The 26,347-nt window shown below is 37.3% G+C and overlaps 1 protein-coding gene across 9 annotated transcripts in view; it reads left to right on the forward strand.

Moving 5' to 3' along the window:
• The window catches only part of BTRC (beta-transducin repeat containing E3 ubiquitin protein ligase), a 184,567-nt gene that overhangs the window by 52,017 nt on the left and 106,203 nt on the right, over positions 1-26,347 (forward strand). For 5 of the 9 annotated variants that reach the window (XM_060125582.1, XM_060125585.1, XM_060125583.1 and 2 more), the window contains exon 2: positions 4,115-4,222. The exons of 3 other annotated variants lie outside the window; for them this stretch is intronic. In XM_060125582.1, coding sequence (XP_059981565.1) covers positions 4,115-4,222 — 108 coding nt within the window. Of the gene's footprint in view, positions 1-4,114; positions 4,223-6,012; positions 6,096-26,347 lie in introns of those variants that run through there. One more of the 9 variants, XM_060125590.1, reaches the window with a different exon arrangement.

Raw genomic sequence — 26,347 nt, forward strand, 5'->3', positions numbered from 1 at the left:
CAACACCCCGAAACCCACAGGTGGTTTTCAATTTACATGTGTCTGTCAGTGCTACCACCATTCTTCCAGTCATTCATTTGAAATCTTGGGTTATTTCTGACTCATCTTTCTTTGTTCCTTTCGTCAGTCAGTAAGTCCTGTTGATCTTTCTCTTTATGTAAGTTTGTCTTCTCTTTGCCCATTACTTTGATGATTAACATGGCCACTTGGGTGGGACTCCTTTTCTTTAGTTTCTGAGTCAGTCCAGTGCCCCTAAACCACCTTTGGCTCCACATTTTTTAATAAATGAACGAACTCCATGTGTGACTTTTTAAGTGCCTTTTTTTTTTGGCCATACCGTGGCGACATGCGGAACTTCCCCAAGCAGGGATTGAACCCATGTTCCCTGCAGTGGAAGCACAGAGTCTTAACCACCGGACCACCAGGGAAATCCTTAAGTGCCATTTTTACGTGGCATTATTCTAGGTAGTCAGATATCTAGTTTGAATCCCATATTTACCACTTGCGTGGTACCCATTCACTTTTGGTAATTTATTTAACCTCTCTGGATCTTTTTTATTTACTAGATTGTTTTACAGGTGAGTAAGATAATGAATCGCGAAAGAGATTTATCCAAAACGCATACCTTTCAGCCTGGTAAGATCAGTCTCAGTAAAATAAACAGTGTTATTTTATCAGTATTCTCACTGTTCTATAAGCAAAAACTGTTTCCTTACTTCTCTTTGATATGTAGCTTTCAATGATCACTTGCTATTAAGAGCACATTTATTGACCACCTACTATGACCACATACTGGAGATTAAAAAAAAAAGACATGACTCATATCTGAGAAATACATTATGATAGAGGAGGCAAACATATAATTAATTTACGTACAGTAACAAGTGCTACAATAAAATTAAAGACTGTGTCTGAACTTTTTAAAAATTAGAAATTTTAACTAAACTTATATAGCAGCTATTGTCTAACACAGTTTAGTATGTTATTGTATTTTTCCTTGTAGTTACTGTTTGTGTTAATTTATCTCCCTCAAATAGAGTGTAAACTACTTGAGAATAGGTCTTTATAGTGGTAAGTGTGGATTTTGGGAGACAAACACATTGTGGTCTTACTTCTGCCACTGACAGTCACTGTAACTTCTCTGAACTTGAGTTTACTCTCCTGTTAAAGTGAAAATACTAATAATTCTTTGACAGGATTGTAATGATTAAGTGAAATAATGTTTTTAAGGATCTAGCACAATGACTGGCAAACAATTTATGCCTGATAAATTTTGTTTCTCCTCTCCTTCTACTCCACTTGTGTCTGTTCTGCTAATGAACACTAAATATTTGATTAATGGATGAATTTATTGATTCAATGATCTGCAGTTCATAATGGCTTCCCAGAACATTTTGAAATGCAAGTGGCATTCATGGAAGCCTGTTCTTGGTAATGATGGCACTTTATATTTTTTCTTTTGTACTTGAAGTTTTTTTCTTTAATATTTATTTATTTGGCTGCACTGGGTCTTAGTTGTGGCATGCAGGATCTTCATTTGTGGCATGCGGGATCTTTAGTTGCAGCATGCAGTTCTCTTAGTTGCGGCATATGGAATCTAGTTCCCTGATCAGGGATTGAACCCAGGCCCCCTGCATTGGAAGTGTGGAGTCTTAGCCAGTGGAGCACCAGGAAAGTCCCTGTACTTGAAATTTTTAGATCCCTTATTTTAATTTTACCAAAACCTTGTGCAGTAAGGGTAGGCAGATATGATTATCCTATGTGACAGTGGGAGTTTCATTTTTGAAGTGAGTGAACTAAATTGGGATTCTTTTTTTTAAATTTATTTATTGGCTGCATCAGGTCTTAGTTGTGGCATGGGGGATCTTCCTTTGCAGCACGCAGGCTTCTCTGTAGTTGTGGTGCACGGGCTCAGTTGCCCCACAGCATGTGGGATCTTAGTTCCCTGACCAGGGATCGAACTGGCGTCCCCTGCATTGCAAGACAGATTCTTAACCACTGGACCACCAGGGAAGTCCCTAAATTGGAATTCTTAAGAGCCAGTCATTGAATTTGTATAGGTAGAGTGTGAATGTATTACATGGCCTGTGGAATACTATAGTTCTCTTGGCCTGAATTTTTTAGTTGATATAGTAGTGAAAAGGGAATTCTTCTATTCCATGGCTTAAGGATACATAAAGTCTCAATGCAGCAATCTTTTTATTGTTCATTATTATAGCTTCTTTTACTCTTAGAAGTTGACCAACAGGGACCTGAGTTTAGGAGATTTTGTCTTTCAGCTTTCATATAGTAAATGCTAAGGCCAGCCCTTTGCCTGCAGGGCCTTCTATCAGTGAAGAGGAACTGTGGCTTTTCCCATGCAGCCAAATAGGGGGAGGAGTCAAGATTTTCAGTGTTCTTTGTGAAAATGAATTTGTGCTGTTGAACCTCATGGGCATTAGATACTATATTCTCCTTAAAGCACTGCAGGCCCCTTGTTGCAACATTTCAATCTCTTTTTCTGATTCTTTCAGGTAGTAGAAAACATGTTTCAGGCATTTAAAAACATGCTGTGTATGCTTTTTAAAAGCTGGTAAACTCATTCAATTGATTAACAGACTTCAGTTGTAATAAATTATTGGCCCACCGTTTTTTGGAGTACTTTGCAGCATACTGTCCTTATATCAGTTATAGATAGTGTGAACAATGAATACCATATTTTGTTTCCTTAATATTTCTCCAACTAAAGTGTTTTAAGAAGAAAAAAAGTCCCACGATGATAGTAAATATTTCAAAGCTTATAAAGTTTAGTATTATGTGTACTGACTGTTATATTTCAAAATATTTTTCTGTTTTTATATGTGCTGTGATCAGGTATTTAGTTTTTTAGTATTATTAGACTGTAATAGCACCCAAGTTGATGGACAGAGCTTCAGCCTGGGATACATTGAGGGAAACCTAAAGATTGTAAAAATTCTTCTAAAAGATACAGTGTTTCATAAAGCTACAGGAGGAGTACCACTAATATTGTTTAATTAGTACTACTAGAACTCATAATTTCTACCTTGTTTTTTGTTTGCTACTGAATACACTATATGTATATTCACACTTACACATTTGTTTTTGTTTTTTTAGAAGGTTTTAGGACCAGCAGCTTTTTGGGGTTCTCTTTTTTTCCTCTTTTTCTGTCCCTGTCTCTGCTTCTTTCTTTCTTGTTGTTTTCCCTTCTGTTTGGATTGCTTCCTGCCTCCTCCCTCCAATATTCCCACCCCCCTTAATCCATCTGGAAAGATGAAGAGGGATCTGCTATGGTAACTATGCATTTTGGTTAATAGCAGACTAACAAGACACATAAAACATATGCAAACTGTGCAGTTAGTTGCTGTCAAAGCGGTAGGGGTATAATACTTTTTCTTTTCCTTCTCCCCACCTTCTAAAAAAAAACTTTAACTTTCCTGTTATATTTTGTCTTCTAAGTTACCATTTCTAATATTGAAATGCTACCATGAATAATTCCTTTTTTCTGCTTAGTCTGCACAATATTTCACTCTGTGGTGAGTTTATGGGAGATGAGTTGAGGTGTGTAGAGGAAAAGAGTTGATTAATTGGGTTAAGAAGTAGATTTCCTGGGCTTCCCTGGTGGTGCAGTTGTTGAGAGTCCGCCTGCCGATGCAGGGGACACGGGTTCGTGCCCCGATCTGGGAAGATCCCACATGCCGCGGAGCGGCTGGGCCCGTGAGCCATGGCCGCTGAGCCTGCGCGTCTGGAGCCTGTGCTCTGCAACGGTAGAGGCCACAACAGTGAGAGGCCCACGTACCGCAAAAAAAAAAAAAAAAAAAAAAAAGAAGTAGATTTCCTTTAGATTCATACATAGAAGGCAAACAGGGATAAAAAATTTTATTAAATATTTGGCTTCTTGACCTATAACTTTTTTTTCTTGCTTTTTGGCCACTAGTGTCCCTTTTGAGTTTCCCTCTGGGGTTAGAACTAGTTAGTAGTATGTTTCTTGAAGATGTGTCTATCATAAAGGCAAGCTGCAACTGGAATATTGTATTTAGCCAAGCCTTGAAAATTCCTGTAATCTGTGCCATCCTGTCTCATACTGTCCCATCTCATAGTTGTCCTCTCTCTGCAGTGCTCTATGCCCAGGTCTCTGTGGCTGGGCTGCTCCAGCCTGGCGGACAGCATGCCTTCGCTGCGATGCCTGTATAACCCAGGGACTGGCGCACTCACAGCTTTCCAGGTACTTTCTCTGTCTCTGTGGGTTATTTGTGGTCATTAGTATGTGTGTCTAATTAATTGGTGTGTCTCTCCTTCTTTCCCATCCTTTACTTACGTTCACTTTTCTCCTTCATGTTGCCTATATTTCACATCACTCAGTTCTCTAATTTATAATGTAGATCCAGATCCATCCACTCTTGAGACATTTTTATTATCGTGATTGGTTTGCCAAAATTGACATAGTGCAACTTGACTTGTTGGTTTTCATACCTAGTAGAAGTATGATCGTGAATAAATAATAATAATAAATAGCATTTATTAATAATATTAATAATTAATAGCATTCAATATGTAATGTTTGCTCTGGACCTACATAAAGCCAATTAATCAATCAATTACTTACAACCAGTTGCCTGGGCACCTTCTTGTGTTTTTCGTGTGATTACTAAAAATATAAAGTGCTCAATTCAGAGTGTCTCCTCGCTACTATACTATTATATATGTATGTGTTTGTATATGTTCTTTTGGGTTTTTTTAAATAAATTTATTTATTTATTATGGCTGCGGTGGGTCTTCGTTGCTGCACGCAGGCGTTTTCTAGTTGTGGTGAGCGGGGGCTACTCTTCTTTGTGGTGTGCAGGCTTCTCATTGCAGTGGCTTCTCTTGTTGCAGAGCACAGGCTCTAGGCACACGGGCTTCAGTAGTTGTGGCGCGCGGGCTTCAGTAGTTGTGGCACGTGGGCTCTAGAGCACAGGCTCAGTAGTTGTGGTGCATGGGCTTAGTTGCTCCATGCCATGTGCGATTTTCCCAGACCAGAGCTTGAACCCATGTCCTCTGCATTGACAGGTAGATTCTTAACCACTGCATCACCAGGGAAGTCCCCAGTTACTTGGCTTTAATGAAAATACTTACTTTAATGTAAGTATTTTAGTGATGATGCTGCTGGATATTTGTCCTTTGCAAAACTTCCTTTGCTTGTCTTATGAGATACAATATGGTGAAGGGCATAGGCTTTAAAATTAGTTAAATCAGAGCTTATATACTGTCTGTCACTAGTGGTATGATCTTGAGCAAGTCATTTTCATCCTAAATTCATCTGTAAGTGGCGACTATAGTAAGGGCATGCAGTAAATAGTTGCTGTTATCATCCTTATCTTCATTGTCATTAATATTATTGCTGTTAATGTTAGAGAATATTGATATCCTGAGAGTATCAATTTATTTCAAACATAGTATTTTTGTTTGTTTGTTTGTTTTTTACTATATATCATATTGATAAAGTTTTGGCTCTCAAGGAACTCAGTCTAGCTTTTTGGTTTTTTAAAATCTTATTGGGGTTGCAATGAGTTTCACCAGACTGCAGTCTGAGATAACAGTCCCTATAAAACTTCCCTCCTTCAGATACCAGTTGTAAGGAGGGCCCCCCCCCGCCCAGCCCTGCCTCAGGTTTGGTAACTCACTGGAAAGGACTCACAGAACTCACTGAAAGCTGTTATATTCACAGTTTATTACAGGCAGAGGATACAGGTTAAAATTAGCAAAAAAAGAGACATACAGGATAGAATCTGGAGGGAACCAAATGTAGAAATTCCTGTCATCCTCTCCCCATGGAATCATGGATGGCATTACTTCCTCTGTGCCACTGTATGTGACAGTACACACAGAATATTGCGAATCAGGGAAACTCACCCAAGCTTTTTGTGTACAGAGTTTTTATTGCGGCTCAATTACAGGCTGCTCACATGGCTGACTTTTAGTCTCTAGCCCCTCCTGTAGGTTACACTAATGCTTTTAGTCTCTGTTCCTTCTTAGGATTGGAACTGAGTGTGGCTCAAAGCCCCCATCATGAATCACATTTGTCCTGTGGCCAAAGCCCCCAGTCAAAGTTCTGTTAGGTAAGAAGTTCCAGGGGGATACCACCTGCCAGTAACCAAGGGGAAAGACCAGGCCTGTCTTTGGGTAAGAGTAATTCTTCAGTACACAGGGGTCATGTACTCCTTTGAGAATCTGATGAGAACTACTGAACTTAGAAAAGTACTCATGACATATAGGCAAAGTTTTATTTATAAGTTTTACATATTATGATTATTATATTTATATTATCTTAAGCTATTAAATTACTGTTTATTTTTTAACATCTTTATTGGAGTATAATTGCTTTACATTGTTGTGTTAGTTTCTGCTGTATAACAAAGTGAATCAGCTCTACATATACTTATATCCCCATATCCCCTCGCTCTTGCGTCTCCCTCCCACCCTCCCTATCCCACCCCTCTAGGTGGTCTCAGAGCACTGAGCTGACCTCCCTGTGCTATGAGGCTGCTTCCCACTAACTATCTGTTTTACATTTGGTAGTGTATATATGTCAATGCCACTCTCTCACTTCGTCCCAGCTTACCCTACCCACTCCCCGCACCCTCAAGTCCATTCTTTACGTCTGCGTCTTATTCCTGTCCTGCTTCTAGGTTCTTCAGAACCTTTTTTTTTTTTAGAGTCCATATATATGTGTTAGCACACAGTATTTGTTTTTCTCTTTCTAACTTACTTCACTCTGTATGACAGTCTCTAGGTCCATCCACCTCACTACAAATAACTCAATTTCGTTTCTTTTTATGGCTGAGTAATATTCCATTGTATATACATGCCACATCTTCTTTATCCATTCATCTGTTGATGGACACTTAGGTTGCTTCCATGTCCTGGCTGTTGTAAATAGTGCTGCAATGAACATTGTGGTATGTGACTCTTTTTGTTATGGTTTTCTCAGGGTATATGCCCAGTAGTGGGATTGCTGGGTCATATGGTAGTTCTATTTTTAGTTTTTTAAAGAACCTCCATACTGTTCTCCATAGTGGCTGTATCAATTTACATTCCCACCAACAGTGCAAGAAGGTTCCCTTTTCTCCACACCCTCTCCAGCATTTATTGTTTGTAGGTTTTTTGATGATGGCCATTCTGACCGGTATGAGGTGATACCTCATTGTAGTTTTGATTTGCATTTCTCTAATGATTAGTGATGTTGAGCATTCTTTCGTGTGTTTGTTGGCAATCTGTATATCTTCTTTGGAGAAATGTCTGTTTAGGTCTTCTGCCCATTTTTGGATTGGGTTGTTTGTTTTTTTGATATTGAGCTGCATGAGCTGCTTATATAGTTTGGAGATTAATCCTTTGTTAGTTGCTTCGTTGGCAAATATTTTCTCCCATTCTGAGGGTTGTCTTTTCGTCTTGTTTATGGTTTCCTTTGCTGTGCAAAAGCTTTTAAGTTTCATTAGGTCCCATTTGTTTATTTTTGTTTTTATTTCCATTTCTCTAGGAGGTGGGTTAAAAAGGATCTTGCTGTGATTTATGTCGTAGAGTGTTCTTTGTTTTCCTCTAAGAGTTTTATGGTGTCTGGCCTTACATTAAATTACTATTTAAATTACATAACCCCCAAATCCCCCAAACTAATAAGTTCTATTAAGGAAATGTTGCAGGAAGGGGGACCCCTTCTAGGGCCTGAGAGTGGGCTCTTGTCTAACACTTGGAAATGAATTGTCTGAGGAGACACACGTGCTGACAAAGCAAGAGACTTTTTGGGAAGGGGTGCCCGGGCAGAGAGCAGCAGGGTAAGGGAACCCAGGAGAACTGCTCTGCCACATGGCTTGCAGTCTCAGGTTTTATGGTAATGGGGTTAGTTTCCGGGTTGTCTCTGGCCAATCATTCTGACTCAGGGTGCTTCCTGGTGGCGCGCGCATCACGCAGCCAAGATGGATTCCAGTAGGAAGGATTCTGGGAGGTTGGTAGGACATATGGACTGGCATCTCCTCTCTCCTTTTGACCTTTCCCTAATTCTTACGGTTGTTGATAGCTTGTCAGTTTCTGCATTCTTTACCAGGATCTCCTGTTGTAAGGTACCTCTTGCAAGTGGTTACTATCCGGCCTGGCCAGGGCAGGCAGTTTCGGTCAGTGGTTACCCTAACAGAAATGTGCAGGGAGCCATAAGAATATATAAAAGAGGAACCTGATTTAACCTGAGGGTGGGGGTAAGGAAGATCAGGTAATCAAGGTTTGAGTTAAGAACTGAATGATGAGTAGGGATTAGGCAAAAAGGGAGGTGGGGGAGAACATTTCAGGTCAGTTCAAAGGCCCTGAGGACAGGTGGGGTTTTGTGCATTTAAGGACTCTGCTGGGAAAAAAAAAAAAGAAAAAGAAACCTATCATTTCAGAGAATGAGGAGAATAGAGGAGAATAGAGTTAGGGAAGACTGGGGAAGCTTGATCATGGCAGGATTTGTCGGCCATTGAATGTTTCATCTTGATGCTAAGAGTACTAAGCTGTTGAAAGTATTTTTTTTAATAAATTTATTTATTTTATTTATTTATTTTTGGCTGCATTGGGTCTTTGTTGCTGTACGTGGGCTTTCTCTAGTTGCGGCAGGCAGGGGCTGTTCTTCCTTGCGGTGCGTGGGCTTCTCATTGTGGTGGCTTCTCTTGTTGCGGAGCCTGGGCTCTAGGCACATGGGCTTCAGTAGTTGTGGCTCATGGGCTCTAGGGTGCAGGCTCAGTAGTTGTGGCGCACAGACTTAGTTGCTCTGCGGCATGTGGGATCTTCCCGGACCAGGGCTCGAACCCGTGTCCCCTGCATTGGCTGGCGACTTCTTAACCACTGTGCCACCAGAGAATTTCCTGTTGAAAGTATTTAAACACAAGTTTGACCTGATCAGATTTGCATTTAGTTGTATTACTCTAGCTATCATAAAGATAATTTCAGTAATTGAGGGAAGAGATGTGGGCAGTTTGGTTTTGATGTCAGGACTCCTTTGCACTGTTAAAAATTATTGAGGACTCCAAAGTGGTTTTGTTTATATGGGATATATCTATTTATATTTATTATATTTGAAATTAGAACTGGGAAAAAAATTAAATATTAATTTATTCATTAAAAATAACTGACTAAAATAGCTACAATAAATCCATTATATGTTAATGCATGTGAATGTTTTTATTTAAAAAAACCTATTTTCTAAAACAAAAATTTAAGACTAGCATTGTATTACATTTTTACAGTCTCTTTAATGTCTGGATTAATAAGAGAGCTGGATTCTCATGTCTGCTTCTGCATTCAGTAAGTTGTGATGTGGTGTTTTGCTTGTAATACATGTAGAATTCCAGCCTCACACACATACATAGTTTGAAAACATAGAAGTGTTTTAATATCCTTTTCAGGTAGTTGTGATTTCTTAAAGATTAGTTGTATAGAATCTGAAAGATATCAATGAACTTCTTGTGCTCTATTATATTAAAAGCATTGGTCTCAGTGTTTTTAACAAATCATGCTGGAACAGTTGGACATCTATATGCAAAATAATGAACCTTGACTAGATATATTGCACCATATTCAAAAGTTAAACTGGATTGTAGACCTAAATATGAGCTAAAAGTATAAAACTACTAGAAGAAAATGAGCGAGAAAAAAATTCATTGTGACTTCACATTAGAAAATATTTTTTCAAGAAGACAAAAAACATAAACCATAAAAAAAAATAAGTTGGACTTAATCACAGTTTAAAACGTCTGATTTTTAAAAAGATACTGTTTAGAAAATGAACAAGTAAGGCACTGACTGGAAGAAAATATTTGTAAAATACATATTTGATGAAAGACTTGAATTCAGAACTCTTACAAAACAATAAATAATAAGATAAACTACCCAATAAAAAAGGGCGATTAATGAGCAAAAAATTTGAATGGATATAATACCAAAAAAAGATACACAGACAGCAAATAAGCACATGAAAAGATCCTCTATATGTTTAGACACTGGGGAAATGCAAATTCAAACAATAGGAAGACACTACATTGCCACCCACATGCTTCTTCCCACCCTGGAATGTGGGGCTGGGAATTCAATAGATCCTAGTAGTTATTGTATCCTAGCTTAATATGAGAAATGTTAGGCTAGAAAATTCTTTGAAAGCAGAAGCAATCTCTTACACTTATCCATTGACCTCCTTTTTAGTAGTTGGGGCTCAATAAAAGCTGATGATTTGAACTATGTTAGATAAGTGGTAAAGATAATCATGTGCAACTAAAAATTGTACAAGTCAAAATCATCTGACTTGGACACTAAGATATGAAGAACAATTCCAAATTTCTTTCAGCCTAAAACAATTTTGAATCTAAGGCCAGTAGGAAAGATTTGTGAACAAAATTACCATCACTGTCAGGGCTTTATTTAGTCTTAATCAAAAAAATCAACAAATATCTATTTTTTAAAATGAGTCCCCTTATAAATTACTGTACTTCTGGAGTATATTGGAGACAAATTGATTTGGAGATTTTTGCTGAAAAATTCAGAATAAATTGGTGTGTAGGCCTTGAATTGTATTGCAGGAGTGAAATTGTGTGACATAGGCAGAAAAGAGATGCTTAAAAAACATCTTAGAAAAGAAGCCCAGAGGCCAGTATATGGTGTGGTGGTTAAGAGCCCTTGTCAAACCCAAGTTCTTGTGTCTTACGCACAGTAAGGCCAAACAAACTGAACTGTCAGAATTTGGAGCAGAAAAAGGTTTATTACAAGGGCAAAGCAAGGAGAATGGGCAGCTCTTGCTCAAAATTTGGTGGGGAGGACTGCAGGGTGTGTGACCTTTCTCAGATTGGTTGGTAGTGTGATAACAGGGTGGTGTTTCAGGAATCTCAGTCATTAGCCTTCTGGTTCCAACCAGTCTTGGGTCCATGTGGTAGTTGCTTAGCTTGAAGTTACCATCTTCCCCCTGGGTGGGGGGGCCTTAGTTCCTGTAGATGAAACTCAGAGATGTGTATCAGATTGTTATGTATATCCCTTGAAGAGGAACAAGGACCCTGCCCCATTGCTGCACTATTGTTTCTTGACTCCTTTCCTTTGTTTCTTCATTTCCTTACTTAATTAGTAACTGTTTGAATCTGCCCATTGGAACTCAGGGAAGGTCTAGGAAGCTGAAGCCTTTTTTTCCTGCAAACAAGAAAAAGGCTTTTGTACCAGGGAGGGCCCTGTAGGGTTCTGCTCAGTTTCACCCCGGCACCAGACTGCTTGAGATTTGAGCCTGGCTCTGTCTACGTGTAACGTTACTTGACTTCTTTATACCTCAGTTTCCTTATCAGTTAAGTAGGGATGATAATAGTATCTATCTCATAGGGTTGTTGTTAGGGTATGAGTTGACTTTTATTAAGTCCTTATGAAACCATGCAACTCAGATAGAGACTTAAACCCACTGTCTTTTAATTGAGATTACACACCTGGTCTCAGGACTTAATGAAGCTCAGGTTCTTTATGTCTCATCACAGAAAGAATTCAATGAGAGGCAAAGTGATAGGTAAGAAGTGGATTTATTTATAGGGAAGACACACTCCACAGAGTGTGGGGCATCTCAGAAGATGAGAGGCCCTGAAATATGGCTTGATTAGTTTTTATGGGCTGGTTAACTTCATAGGCTAATGTGTGGGAGGATTATTCCAACTATTTCAGGTGAAGGGGCAGGGATTTCCAGGAGTTGGGCTACTGCCCACTTTTTGGTCTTTTATGGTTAGCTTCAGAACTGTCATGGCACTGGTGGGTGTGTCATTTAGCATGCTGATGTAGTGCAATGAGTGTATAATGAAGCTCAAGGTCTACGGGTAGTTGACTCTTCCACCATCTTGGATCTAGTTAGTTCTAACCATTTTTTGTCATATCCTGTGGCTATGTCATTCTTTTAAAAGTTGTGCCCTGCCTGCTTCCTTCCTGTTTCACATAGAACAGGGTCTGGAAGAGAAATGGGTTCTATATTATCAGAAAACTGCACAGAGGACTAGGTTTGGAAGCTTTCAGCAAATAATGTTTCACCTTGGTATAAAACAGTACACTGTTGAATTAAATCTTTTTTTTTTTTCATACCTTACAGCCCAGTTCTGTATCATAGCAAAGCCTACATTTGGTTCAGGTATTGAGAAAATTTTGCTTTCCCCAACATTGCTATAAGTATGAATGTTTATTTTTCTTTTCTTATCTTCGGAGAAATCATTAAGTTCTCTGTAGCAAAAATGGAAGAAATGGGCTTATATGCTGGTTTTATTCTATTAATTCAACAGTTTGTTCTATGTCAGGTTCATTGTGCACAGGTGCTCAATATTGCTGATTGACTAATTGGCAGATGTAGACTTAAGTCTAGTCTTCCCTGTTTCCACTACTAGAATTAAAACAATCTTAGTACATTTGTATCTTTCTTGCTTGAGTTTTGCCTTATTTAGATTTTTGTTTATGTAAAAATTACATACAGTAAAATATACACACCTTGTGTACCCGTAGATGAATTTGACAAATGTATACATTTGTGTAATCTCACTCTCAAGATATAGAGCATTTCCATAATCTGAGAAAGTTCCTTTGTATCCCCTTCCAGTTAGTACCCATATCCCATATGCAATTACTGTTCTGATTTGTCTCTGAAGATTAGATTTGCCTGTACCTGAACCTTATATAAATGCAGTCACAGAGTATACATTCTTTCGTGTCTGTTTTTTTTTTTTTTTCTGGCCGTGCCACATGGCATGCAGGATCTTAGTTCCCTGACCAGGGATCATACCCCTAACCCCTGCAGTGGAAGCACAGAGTCCTAACCACTGGACTGCCAGGGAATTCCCTGTGTCCTCTTGATTAGCATAATGTTTTTGAGATTTATCCATTTTGTTATGTTTGTCTGTAACTTATTCTTTTTTATTGCTAAATAAATTCCATTGCATTAATATACTACAATTTGTTTTTCCATTCATCTATTGGTAGACATTTGGATTGTTCCTGTTTTTGTCTACTATGAATAAAGCTACAGTATACAGTTTGTATGTCTTTTTGTGGACATGGATTTTTATTTCTCTTGGCTTAATGCCTAAGAGTGGAATTGCTGGGTCATAGAGAAAGTGTATTTTTAACTTTAAAAAATATAGTTCAAGTAATTCTTCAAAGTGGTTGTCCCAGTAGGAATACTCATTTCTACTAATATTGCTGAACATGTTTAAGGAAGTGACTTAGTAATAGTTTCATAGTATTTTTTCTTTGAAATTATCGCAAATGTTTAGTGAATTTGAAGCACCTTCGAAGTAAAAATTCTGTGACAATAGAAAAGGAAGAGCCATAGAGTTGTTGCTGAATATGTTGTATTATCCTCAGTAACTCACATGGAAATGGCAACATTGGGATGGTTTGATTATTGACATTACAAACTACACATTTTAAACTTCCCTGATGGTCCAGTGGTTAAGCCACCACGCTCCCAGTGGAAGGGACATGGGTTCGATCCCTGGTCAGGGAGCTAGATCCCACATGCTGCAACTAAGAATTCACATGCCGCAACTAAAAGATCCTGCATGCTGCAACTGAAGATCCTGTGTGCTGCAACTAAGACCCAGTGCAGCCAAATAAATAAATAAATATTAAAAAAAAAACTAGTGGTAAAGAAGATGCTATAAATATTATTTAAATAGATTCTTTGAGGACCTGTTTAGTTTGAACGTATTTTCATTTCCATCATTCCATTGTTTTGTCCTGGAAAGTCAATAGGTGATTAAGAGGATTTCTGTTGATTAACAGTGGGTGTATTTTGTGTAATCATTTGTTTATCCTCAGCAAATGGCAGTCGTAATCTGTACTATTAAATGAGACTGAGCAATAGAAAGTGCTTAAAAATAGCTGAGTAATTCAGATCCTTTATTTTCTTTAGACATTAAAGAAGAAGAGAAATTCTAACAATAAGAATATAGGTTGGGACTTCCCTGGTGGTGCAGTGGTTAAGACTCTGCGCTCCCAACGCAGGGGGCCCGGGTTCGATCCCTGGTCAGGGAACTAGATCCCAGAAGCATGCCACAACTAAGAGTTTGCATACCACAGCTAAGGAGCCAGCAAGCCACAACTTAGGAGCCTGTGAGCTGCAACTAAGGAGCCCACGAGCCGCGACTAAGGAGCCTGTGAGGCGCAACTAAGGAGCCTGCTGGCCGCAACTAAGGAGCACATGTGCTGCAACTAAGGAGCCTGTGAGCTGCAACTAAGACCCAGCACAACCAAATAAATAAATAAATATTTTTTAAAAATGTACTAGTCAGTGCCTTAAAAAAAAAGAATATAGGTGGATTTATATGGCCTTAGAATATTTTAGGTGTCAAGTGTAGCTAGTAATTTTAAGGAATTTTTGAGCTTGAATCATATAGTATTTTAATATTAGCTAGGGTCCCTTGTCAAAGGTTGAAATTGTTGAGGATTGACTTCAGGAGAGATTATGTAATATATTTTACTGTTTAAGAATACTTAGATTTCGGGGAACTATATTCAGTATGTGATAAACAATAATGGAAAAGAATATGAAAAAGCATATGTATATGTATAACTGAGTCACTTTGCTGTACAGCAGAAATTAACACAACATTGTAAATCAACTATACTTCAATAAAATTAAGAAAGAAAAATACTTAGAAGTCTACTAAATCTTACCATCTACTACATGAAATGTTAATGTGGAGCAATACTAGGAAAATTAAGCATTATTCAGAATATACGTATATATACATGTATGGAAGTCTTATTTTACTTTTGAGGTTTTAGGGGAATATGGATTATCACACTGAATGTAAATGAACATGTAAAACTTATTACAAAACAACACTGTAAGGAAAATTACCCCATGACAAAAATGCTTACTTACCAAAGTCCTAATTGACCGCCCTCCCACTGTATATAAATCATCTCAGTACTGCATAATTTCTATTTAATAAAAACTTCAGCTCCTTTTGAACGCTCCCAAAGACATTCTGTGAAGCCACCATCACCCGTATACCAAAACCAGATGAAGACACTACCAAAAAAGAAAATTACAGGCCAGTATCTTTGATGAATGTAGACACAAAAATTCTCAGCAAAATATTAGCAAACCGAAACCAGCAACACATAAAGCCATGACCAAGTTGTATTCATCCCAGGGTCACAAGGATGGTTCAACAGTGTCATACTAATCAATCAGTGTCATACACCACATCAACAAACGAAAGGACAGGGACTTCCCTGGTGGTCCAGTGGTTAAGACTCCGTGCTCCCAATGCAGGCGGCCCGGGTCTGGTCAGGGAGCTAGGTCCCACATGCTGCAACTAAGACCTGGCACAGCCAAATAAATAAATATTAAAAAAAAAAAAAGAAGAAAGGACAAAGACCACATGATCATCTCAATAGACACAGAAAAAGCATTTGATAAAATGCAACATCCATTCATGATAAAAACCCTTACGAAAATGGGTGTAGAGGGAACATATCTCAACATAATAAAAGCTATTTATGACAAACCCACAGCCAATATAATACTCAATGGTGAAAAGCTGAAAGCCTTCCTGCTAAAATCTGGAACAAGACAAGGGTGCCCATTCTCACCACTTCTCTTCAACACAGTATTGGAAGTCTTAGCCACAGCCATCAGACAAGAAAAAAAAAAAAAACGTATTCAAATAGGTAAAGAAGAGGTAAAATTGTCATTATATGCAGATGACATGATACTATATATAGAAAACCCTAAAGACTCCACAAAAAAACTACTACAACTGATAAACAAATTCAGCAAGGTAGCAGGATACAAGATTAGCACACAAAAATTGGTTGCATTTCTTTACACTAAAAATATCAGAAATGTAAGCAAACAGTCCCTTTTGAAATTACATCAGAAAACAAAACAAAAAAAACCTTAGGAATAAACCTCACCAAGGAGGTGAAAAACTTACATGCTGAGAACTACGAAACATTGATAAAAGATATTAAAGATGATTCAAAGAAATGGAAAGTTATCTCATACTCTTGGATTAGAAGAATTAATATTTTTAAAATGGCAACACTGCCCAAAGCAATCTACAGATTTAATGTGATCCCTATCAAATTACCCATGATATTTTTCACAGAACTAGAACAACTAATCCTAAAATTTATATGGAACTATAAAAGACCCAGAACTGCCAAAGCAATCCTGAGGAAAAAGAACAAAGTAGGAGGCATAACCCTCCCAGACTTCAGACAATACTACAAAGCTACAGTAATCAAAACAGTGTGGTATTGGCATAAAAACAGGCATATGGATTAATGGAACAGAATAGAGAGCCCAGAAAAAAACCGATACATCTATGGTCAATTAATCTTCAACAAAGGAGTCAAGAATATAAAATGGGAAAAAGAAAGTCTCTTCAGCAAGTGGTGCTGCATGTAAATCAAAGAAGTTAGAATATACTCTCACAACTTGCACAAAAATAAACTCAAAATGGCTTAAAGACTTAAACATGGGACTTCCCAGGTGGCCCAGTGGTTAAGAATCTGCCTTCCAAAGCAGGGGACACGGGTTCGATCCCTGGTCAGGGAATTAAGATCCCTGGTCAGGGAATTAAGATCCCACATGCCTCGGGGCAACTAAGCCTGCACACCACAACTAGAGAACCCGTGTGCCGCAACTACAGAGCCCACATGTTCTGGACCCCACGTGCTGTAACTACTGAGCCCGCACGCTCTGGAGCCCATGCATCACAACTAGAGAGTCCGCGCACCACAATTACTAAGGCCACGCACTCTGGAGCCCACACGCCACAACTAGAGAGAATCCCACGTGCAGCACTGAAAGATCCCGTATGCTGCAACTAAGACCTGGTGCAGCCAAAAAATAAAAAAATAAATAAGTAAATAAATAAATAAACGTCTTAAATGTAAGATATGACACCATACGACTCCTAGAAGTGATCATAGGCAAAACATTCTTTGACATAAATCTTATCTACCAATGTTTTCTTAGGTCAGTCTTCCAATGCAATAGAAATAAAAACAAAAATAAACAAATGGGACCTAATCAAACTTACAAATTTTTGCACAGCGAAGGAAACCGTAAACAAAATGAAAAGACAACCTGTGGAATGGGAGAAAATATTTGCAAATGATGCAACTGACAAGGGCTTAATTTCCAAAATATACAAACATCTCATATAACTCAACAACAAAAAACAAACAACCCAACTGAAAAAGGGCAGAAGACCTAAATAGACATTTCTTCAAAGAAGACATACAGATGGCCAATAGGCACCTGAAAAGATGCTCAACAGCGCTATTAGAGAAATGCAAATCAAAACTACAATGAGGTACCACCTCACGCCAGTCAGAATGGCCATCATTAAAAAGTCTACAAATAACAAATGCTAAAGAGGGTGTGGAGAAAAGGGAATGCTCTTACACTGTTGGTGGGAGTGTATTGGTGCAGCCACTATGGAAAACAGTATGTAGGTTCCTCCAAAAACTAAAAATAGAGTTGCCATATGATCCAGCAATCCCATTCCTGGGCATATACCCAGACAAAGCTATAATTTGGAAAGATACATGCACCCCTGTGTTCATAGGAGCACTATTTACGATAGCCAAGACATGGAAGCAACCTAAATGTCCATTGAGAGATGAATGGATTAAGAAGATGTGGTATATATATATACAATGGAATATTAGCCATCAAAAAAAATGAGATAATACCATTTGCAGCAACATGGATGGACCTAGAGATTATCATACTAAAGGAAGTAAGTCAGAAAGAGGAAGACAAATACCATAAGATATCACTTACATGTGGAATCTAAAATATGATACCAATCAACATATCTACGAAACAAAAACAGATTCACAGATATAGAGAACAGACTTGTGGTTGCCAAGGGTACGGGAGGGAAGGAATGGGAGTTTGGGATTTAGCAGAGGCAAACTATGTATATGGGATGGATAAACTACAAGGTCCTACTGTATAGCTTAGGGAACTATAGTCAATATCTTGTGACAAATGATAATGGAAAAGAATATGAAAAAATATATATATATGCATAACTGAGTCATTTTGCTGTACAGAAGAAATTAACACAACATTGTAAATCGAGTACAATAAAATTAAAAAAGAAATTCAGTTCTTTTTTGTGCATATGTTGACATTTGACCTATGTTTATCCTAGCTATACTCCTTACATTAGGAGTTTGCATATAGTGAGAAGTCAAAAATGTTTTTGTTTTGTGTGTGGGGAAACCCTACATTTTCATCTGTTTATAAAACTAACTTATTGTTTATAGTAGAATATGCGAACTATTTGGTAAATATGTAAACAAGAAAGTATCACTCATACTCCTTCTACTTTAAGATAATCATCAATCAATATGCTAGTTTCCTTCAGTCTAGAATGACTTATCCATTTATGCATGCATGTACACACACAGGCATGCCCAAGCAAATATAATTTTGTTTTAAAATATATTTATTATTACCATTTTATTATAAAATTATAAAGCAAAATAAAAATTTAATAATTATAGAAAATACAGAGAAGTAGAAAAAAGGAAATATTTTAATGTCCTCCCAGATATTACTATTTTATTGATAGTAATACTTTCTGATTTTCAACTTTATTCTGTACTTAATTAAATTCTATGTTTGTCACCTGGTTACATTGATTTTGGTCACTCTATCCCATGTAAGTTTTAGCCATTTCAGATTCATAGTTCTCCAAAGGTGCTGTGTTCTCCCATGCTCTGTGTCTTTGCATATCCTGTTTTCCCTACCTGGAGAACGCTACTGAAAACACTTATCTTCCCTTACCCCCTGCCTCCCACTTTTATCTACCTGGCTAATTAAATTCCACAGTTCGCTCAAGTTGTTTCACCTCTAGGATAAAGGCCCTCACTGATCTTTTCACTCACCCGCCTTAACGTAGTCAGAGCATCTGTACCAACAGCATGCAATAGATACCTCTGTCATAAGCACGGATATGCTTATTGTGATTGCTCAGTTCCTTGAGAGTAGGACTATATTTTGTTTATATTTCCAATGTCAAGCACAGTATAAGTGCTTGATACAGAGTATGTGCTTTATGAATTTTTGCTGAATGAATGAATGGACTTAGATAATTTGAAGAAAATTATTAAATAACATATATAGGGTGGGAAGAGAGAAAGCATTGAATTGCTGGGGGTACCTGCACATACATACACACAAGTATTCTTTATTCAGAAAGAAGTCATGATAATTAAACAATCATTCCAAAGACTACACATTTACATGGAAAAAAGGAAAACATGCTGAGTCTGATTTATGGGCAGATTTATACCTTTGGCTTTCATACAACTCACACTACGATGATCCCTTCTGAATTGGATTTTGTATGTTGAATTTGGACTCTTGTTGATGAACAAATGCACATTTCAAGCTATTAAATAGTGGCCCTGCCAGCCAGCTAACAGTTCAGTTTCAATGATGTCAACGTCTTTATCTTCACAGCAGTGTGTTTGTACAATTATTTGACTTTTATTGCATTTTACCCTTATTCTATACAAGAATAGACACCGGGAGAATTAAAATGATCATAGTGATAAACTACAGTCTACAGAAAGGATGGAGATCATTAGGGACACTGAAAGTGACCCTTTAGCCTTGATTGAGAACAAAATTAAAGTATATGTGCAAAATGTTGGAAATATATTATTGAAGATCATTTATTAAAAAGAAAGTATATGGGGAGGGTGGGAGGGAGGGAGACGCAACAGGGAAGACATATGGGAACATATGTTTATGTATGACTGATTCACTTTGTTATAAAGCAGAAACTAACACACCATTGTAAAGCAATTATACCCCAATAAAGATGTAAAGAAAAAAAAAAGAAAGTATAATTATGGATTTTAAAACATTTTAGCTAAAATTGAAACTTATTGTTCAGCTTCTACCCTTTCAACTTTTATGTATATTTAACTAAGAAAAGTTAGAGATGACCTGAATTTGGTGTATTTTACTTTATGCTAGAAATTGTCTTGGAAGAATGACACCATTAGGACTGATTTGTCTTTCAGGATGCCTACTTGGTTGTTCTAAATACTCTGTTTTAAGTTTGGTAATAATAGATTCCTCCATTGCTAAGTATTTTGACGTGTTTGTGATGCAGGTAATGTTCATTTACAGGCTAATTTGCAACATTACCTAATATCTAGATTAAACAAGATCATCTTATTGTGAGATGATCAGATTTCCTTAAAAAAATTTTTTTGTTATATTTCCTGATGGATCTGAAAAATTAAACTTTTCACTCCACAAAGAGGGCTTATTGCTTTTATGTTGAATAATGTCAGATTTTACCTAACTGCCCTAACTTAACATGACCCCTAATGGCAGAAGAGAGAGTATAGGTACCCCAGGGCGCCTGGAGTTGCCCCAATATAAGAAGCACAGACCGGAAAAATCAAATTGATGAAAACTTTAAGGGTGATGGGATCCTCTGTGGATGTACTGTCCTTACCAGAGAAATTCTTCCTGTGGGCAGTTAAGGCTCACCTGTATCCTCTGGAGAGGTACATATTACTTTCTTTATATTCCAAGATTACCTTCTTGTTATTGCCATCTGTGTGCTGAGTAGAGGCCAAAGTACCACAGGAGTTCCTTATGTGCTATTCAGGAATCATTGTTGGTTGTTTTGTGACTGCCTGCCACAGCCATTTGTACCTTCTTTCACTATTGTGCTGTTTTATGTGGTAGTGTTTTATTGTCTTGCTGTCCTTCCTTGTGTTAGTTTTTAGACTTGGTATTTTATGTGGACGGTCAGGATATGGAATCTTGGTAGACAGGCAGCATTTAGGAAACTGTCATTTTTCATGATGAGAGAAATCCAGGTTATTTATGTAGGCCTCATTGGGGGAAAAAAGAAAGACCAATCTCTTGACTGTTTAGCTGCTTAGGCCTCTGAGAATTGCAGTACTTTACCATTGTGGGGTGATACGCATGAGTTCTGTTTTTCCTAAGAGTGATGTTGAATAGCTGTGAGCTTTTCTATATTCTCTGGCCCAGTCCTCTGAAAACCAAGTCTATATTTTGAAATAGTTATTTGGGCCTAAGATGTAGTACATCATCATGAAACGGGATTTTGCAGTGTACTTTTCCCTGCTGGGTTGTCTGTCACCTGCATTTTAAAGTTCTCAGGTGTACCATTCAAATTCTCGAGACCTTTGTCGCAAACCTAGTATCTATGGCTTGGTATGAATTAAATTGGAATTCTGTACCCAGTAAAATTGACATAAAAAGAGTAAATTCATTTTTATATATGATCCTTTAGCAAAAAGTTCACATCTTAACCTGATTTGATCTAATTTTTTTGTGTTAAAGATCATAAACAGAAGAGAAGGTATACAGGGATAAGTACTCGTTTTATCTTTTTGTGTTTCACACACACAAATATATATTGCAGTATTTAAAACTAGTTTATGCACAGCTTTTGTATATGAACATGAGAAGTTTTATATTTGAAAGAAAGCACATGATTAGTTTTACTAAAATATAGTTGCTATTGTTCATTCCAGTGTCTGCCCTTTGCATGAGCTGTGTTTTGGGGAGTGCCTGTTTCTTTACTGGTAATAAAACATAAGGGAAATTTCTAGTATAATATTAGTATATTTCCCCTAGATTTTTACATTGTCAGGTCATTAATTTTTTTTAAGCATTTCAGTTGTAGCATAGTGCAGTCCTTTGGGGAGAATTGGTAAAATGAGGATAAAATGGGTACAGGATTCCAACAGCTTGAAGATAACACAATATTTGACCAAAATCTCTTTTGTATTGCCTACTCTGGTTCTATTCCAGTAGTCTTGGAAATGTGCCTACAGACTATTTACAGTGAGATTATAAAACTGAATCATGATTTTGGTGAATAGAAGCCAGAGCATGTGGCTCCAGCCCCCTAGCTGGCAGTAAGCTCTCCGTAGGTTTATGAATGTAGTTAGATGGCCCCCAACTGTTTACAAGACAGCAGAGGTGAGATCTTTGATTGACAAGTCAGAAATGCATTAGATCATTCTCTCTGCCAGTCTCTGGTTCATGCTGTTAAAAATGTCAGCCTCCAAGTTTGAATGGCAGCCTGAGGGCCTTAGAAGCTTTTTGTTTTCAGAGATGGAAACACAAATTGGATGTGTGCCTGAGCGCTTCATCCTGGGCTGTAATTTCATCTTTTAGCTAAGAACCACAAGGTACATGAGCAAAGCACCCTGTAAACAATAATACTGTGGAAAAAAAATAAACAAGGTCGTGTTTCTGGTACGTTGATCCGATGGTGTCCTGACCTCTATCACGTTGAACATCTCCACTCTGATTGCTGTTCCCTTTGGCATTACAATGAGAGAAAGAGAGACTGACGTAGGAGGAAAAGATTTAAAGTTGCAGTGTTGTTGCACATTCCTTGTATTGGCTATGAAATATTGAACTGTCAGAATGTGACACTTGGTTTTTTAAGCAACCTTTCTTGTTTGAGGTGTTTGCAGTTCATTCCTTTATCCCCCATTTGTCTGCTTTCATTGATAGGGTTGGAAGTAGTTGCCTTAAATGCATGAAAAGGGACAATGTTAAAGAGAAGTGGTGCTGATGGAGCCAACAAATAAACGTAATACTGGAACATAAATGCAGGCTGTGAGGTGTGGGCAAAAGGAGATTAAAGCTGGGTTAGTAAACTAATATTGGGGTTTACGGAATACATTCTATTCTAAGGAGGAATCAGCTTAGGTCCTGGTTCTGTTTTTGTGGAGGCAGGAAGTTGGGAAGGTGGTAGTGGGTAAATACAGGAAATGGAGTGACATAGTTTGTTAAACTGATAGCCTTCTATATGGCAGTATTGCCAGTCAAATAAAAATTAACCCAGCTATGTTATTTATTCCTCTGATTATTCACAGTTTTGGCAAGTGGTTCATTATTGAAAGCCTTAAACGTTTGGCAAGAAAAAAATATCTTTTTTTTTAAAAAAAGTGCCGAATTCATATTTTTAGTAAGAAGGTTGATGAATAGATAATATGTAAGAACCATTGTGTTTGTATTAGTACAGCTTAATGGCACATGAATAGAAAATTTTTGTTGAGAAAGCCAAATCATAGATTTCTTGGAAAATATATTCTAGTAATAGAATGAGTTTTCTATTGCTATTTAAGTTGCAGAATATCTTAAAACAACATATTTTATAGAAAAAAATTTTCTTTCTTTCTAAGAAAACAGCTCTATTGTCAGATATGTGCTTTTATCTTAATTCATTTTGGGGGCCTAGACCTTACAAGTAAAGTTTTGAGTGAGAATGACCTTTTGGAATTCTTCTGGAGTATGAAAAAGGAGTTTGTGTTGAAAGTACTTGAATTAACTCTTATTGATGCTTTTAAAGCACAGCTGTTTAGCTTAGTCTTCTCCCTCTGCAAATGTGAAAGGCAGGAGCTATTCTCTATCATGAATACATAGTGAAATGCACTGGAAAAATGGTGGTAATCATTCCTGACATTTCTTAATTCCCTGCTTTGAGGGCATGCTAGAAAGAGGAGATGGTATTTGTAAAATAGTGTCCTGCTCCCTGGTACCCAGAATTATGTCCTCACTTACCAAGTACAGCACAGAGAAAGCAAGGCAAAAGGGAGGGATATTGAGAATTACTTACTGTTGTTTTAAGTATTGCTCTATATTTTTAAAGCATAAATATTGATGTAGATTTGCATTTAAGGTGTGAGAACCCAGTGTCTTGACTCAATGGGGGAGTTTTCAAAAACCATTCTTTTAGAAATTGATTTCTCATTGGCTGATATCCTGAGGATAAGTAAAAACAAACCATTCTTTTCAATCTTGGAAGAACAAGAGGAGTGCAAGTGCTTATCTAAGAAATAAGACTAGAAATATCTACATTTATGGGACCTCCTAAATCTTAAAACAGAGAAACTGTACAAATTTTCTTCTTCCTTGGTGTATTATCATGCAGCAATCACTATGAAAATGCCTCACAGCCCATGGGCTTTTATACAGCCACTCCTCCATAATAATGATTAGCTTTATTACTTAAAGTCCAGGCTTGCATTATAAGCAAAAATTAGTATATTCATAGAACCATAGAATTTCAGTGTTGGAAATGATGTCAGAAGGCCATCTAGTTATATATAGGAATCCTTTATGAAGTGTTTTTGGCAAGGGGCCATCTAATCTCTGCCAGATCACTGCCATTATTGGCAAGCTGAACTTCTTGAGGCATCTTGCTTTCTTCTTCACTGTTGGTTCTGTTAGAAAATTTTCTCTCAAGGAGTCAGGCTTCTTACTCACCTACCATTTGTGGTAATACAAAGTAATTGTTTTCTTTTTCATGTATTTATATGTTTGAGGATAGCTATCATGTTGCTTATATTTGCTGTGCCCAGAGTGAATATTCCTGGTTCTGTTAGTATTTCTTTGGAAAATGCTAATAATCATTCCTGTCATTTTCATAACCCTGTATTTTGATGGAGAGTGTTAATCATTCTGATTGTTCCTCCTTATGAATGCATTCCATCTTGGCAGTGTCCTTGTTACAATGTGGCATGCATAACTAGAGGCAGTGCTGCAAAAGTGTAGAATACAGTGACGCATCTTGTTTTGAACATAATTTGGGTTATATAATTTAATTACTGCAGCCTAAAATTGAGTATATTTCTTTGGTGTAGATGATGGAAAAATCTCTAGGAACTTAGCCTGAGTGTGTTTCTTCACCTTTTCTTTGAAGTCAGAAAAGCATATGTAAGTACTTTGATAAATGACATAATGTAGTGGCATATTTGAGTGGTACAGGTATTTTAAACCTAGCTCCAGTTCTTGAAGATGGTGAACATCTGCTTAGAGGTATTGTAGAGCTCCACAATGCACTAATTGAATTACTCTTTTCTGGAGTTGCTGACTGCACTAATTGAATTAGAATCAGTGTGTGTGTGTGTGTGTGTGTGTGTGTGTGTGTGTGTGTGTGTGTGTGTGTGTGTGTGTGTGTGTGTGTGTGTGTGTGTGTGTGTGTGTGTGTGTGTGTGTGTGTGTGTGTGTGTGTGTAACTGAGATAATTCCAACCTTAACAGGAGAGACTGGGGGAGATATGAATGATGGCGTGTACTGTGCTGCTATCTAATGGCAGCGCATGGAAGTACTGCCTGGTCTCCAGGGAAGACAGAATGTAGTCATCTGATCTAGCGTGACCTTAGTCTAACCCCATCCAGTTTAGTTCAAAAGGTCTCAGGATGTATTTTTGTAGTTCTAAATCTAAGAAGAAAGAATGTGATTAATTTACCTATTAAGAATTAAGATATGTTTTATTAGGCATAAAGTTTTTTACAAAGTATTAAGTCTCAAATATTCAACTGAATTAAAAACTTCTAATATCAGTATAATTGGTGAAAACAAATCCAAATGTACTGAGTCAATGGGTCGTGTTATTTTTCATTTTGCCTTTCATATGACATAAATGTAAAACAGAATTACCTTTTAAAAATTCTTAGCATAACAGAAAGTAATGATATAGGGCTTGTGTTCTTAAATAAAATTTCTTTCTGATTGTCAAAATACTGAAAGTCAGTCAGTCAATTTAAGGGTGTTATCAAATTTTACTATACATAATTATGCTTATATAAAATTTTTAAATTATTATAGGAAATATTTTAATTATAGCAGTCTCAGAGCAAGTTTTACAAATTTCTGCTGCTCTAGTTAATTGTTTAAAATTTAACTTTATCACAAATTTGGTCAAGTTTGCAATTCTCTGAAGTGAAATAGGTAATTCTTCCTTTTCTAAAAAAAAAGAACCCATTAATCACAATTTAATGATTTTTGTAAAACATCATGAAAATATAATTCTGTACAACTTTAAAAGCAAATACACTGAGGACAACTCAGCAAGCATGAACTGTATTTTGATTCAGTATAACTCTAGGCATTCTAACTTATAAAATAACCCTTAACAGAAAAATACACATGTATAATCACTTGATTTATAGAGTGTGTATGTGGACCTGTAATACCACTTTAACAGTAGAAAAGTGCTACTGGATACCTTTCTTGTATAAGTTTCAATCTCTTATATATGGTCTTCATTATTAAAATAAAAAGTAAGTTTTAATGTTGCAATATTTTATAGGCTAATTTGGTTTTTATTGTAGGATTGAGCTACTTAGGTTTCTGAGCTATACAAATAGCATTGATTAATAGGACTAAAACAGGGGCTTCCCTGGTGCTGCAGTGGTTAAGAATCCACCTGCCAATGCAGGAGACACGGGTTCAAGCCCTGGTCCGGGAAGATCCCACAAGCTGCGGAGCAGCTATGCCCGTGCGCCACAACTA

The sequence above is a fragment of the Lagenorhynchus albirostris genome, chromosome 16 (genome assembly GCF_949774975.1).
Source record: "Lagenorhynchus albirostris chromosome 16, mLagAlb1.1, whole genome shotgun sequence".
NCBI classification, from domain to species: domain Eukaryota; kingdom Metazoa; phylum Chordata; class Mammalia; order Artiodactyla; family Delphinidae; genus Lagenorhynchus; species Lagenorhynchus albirostris.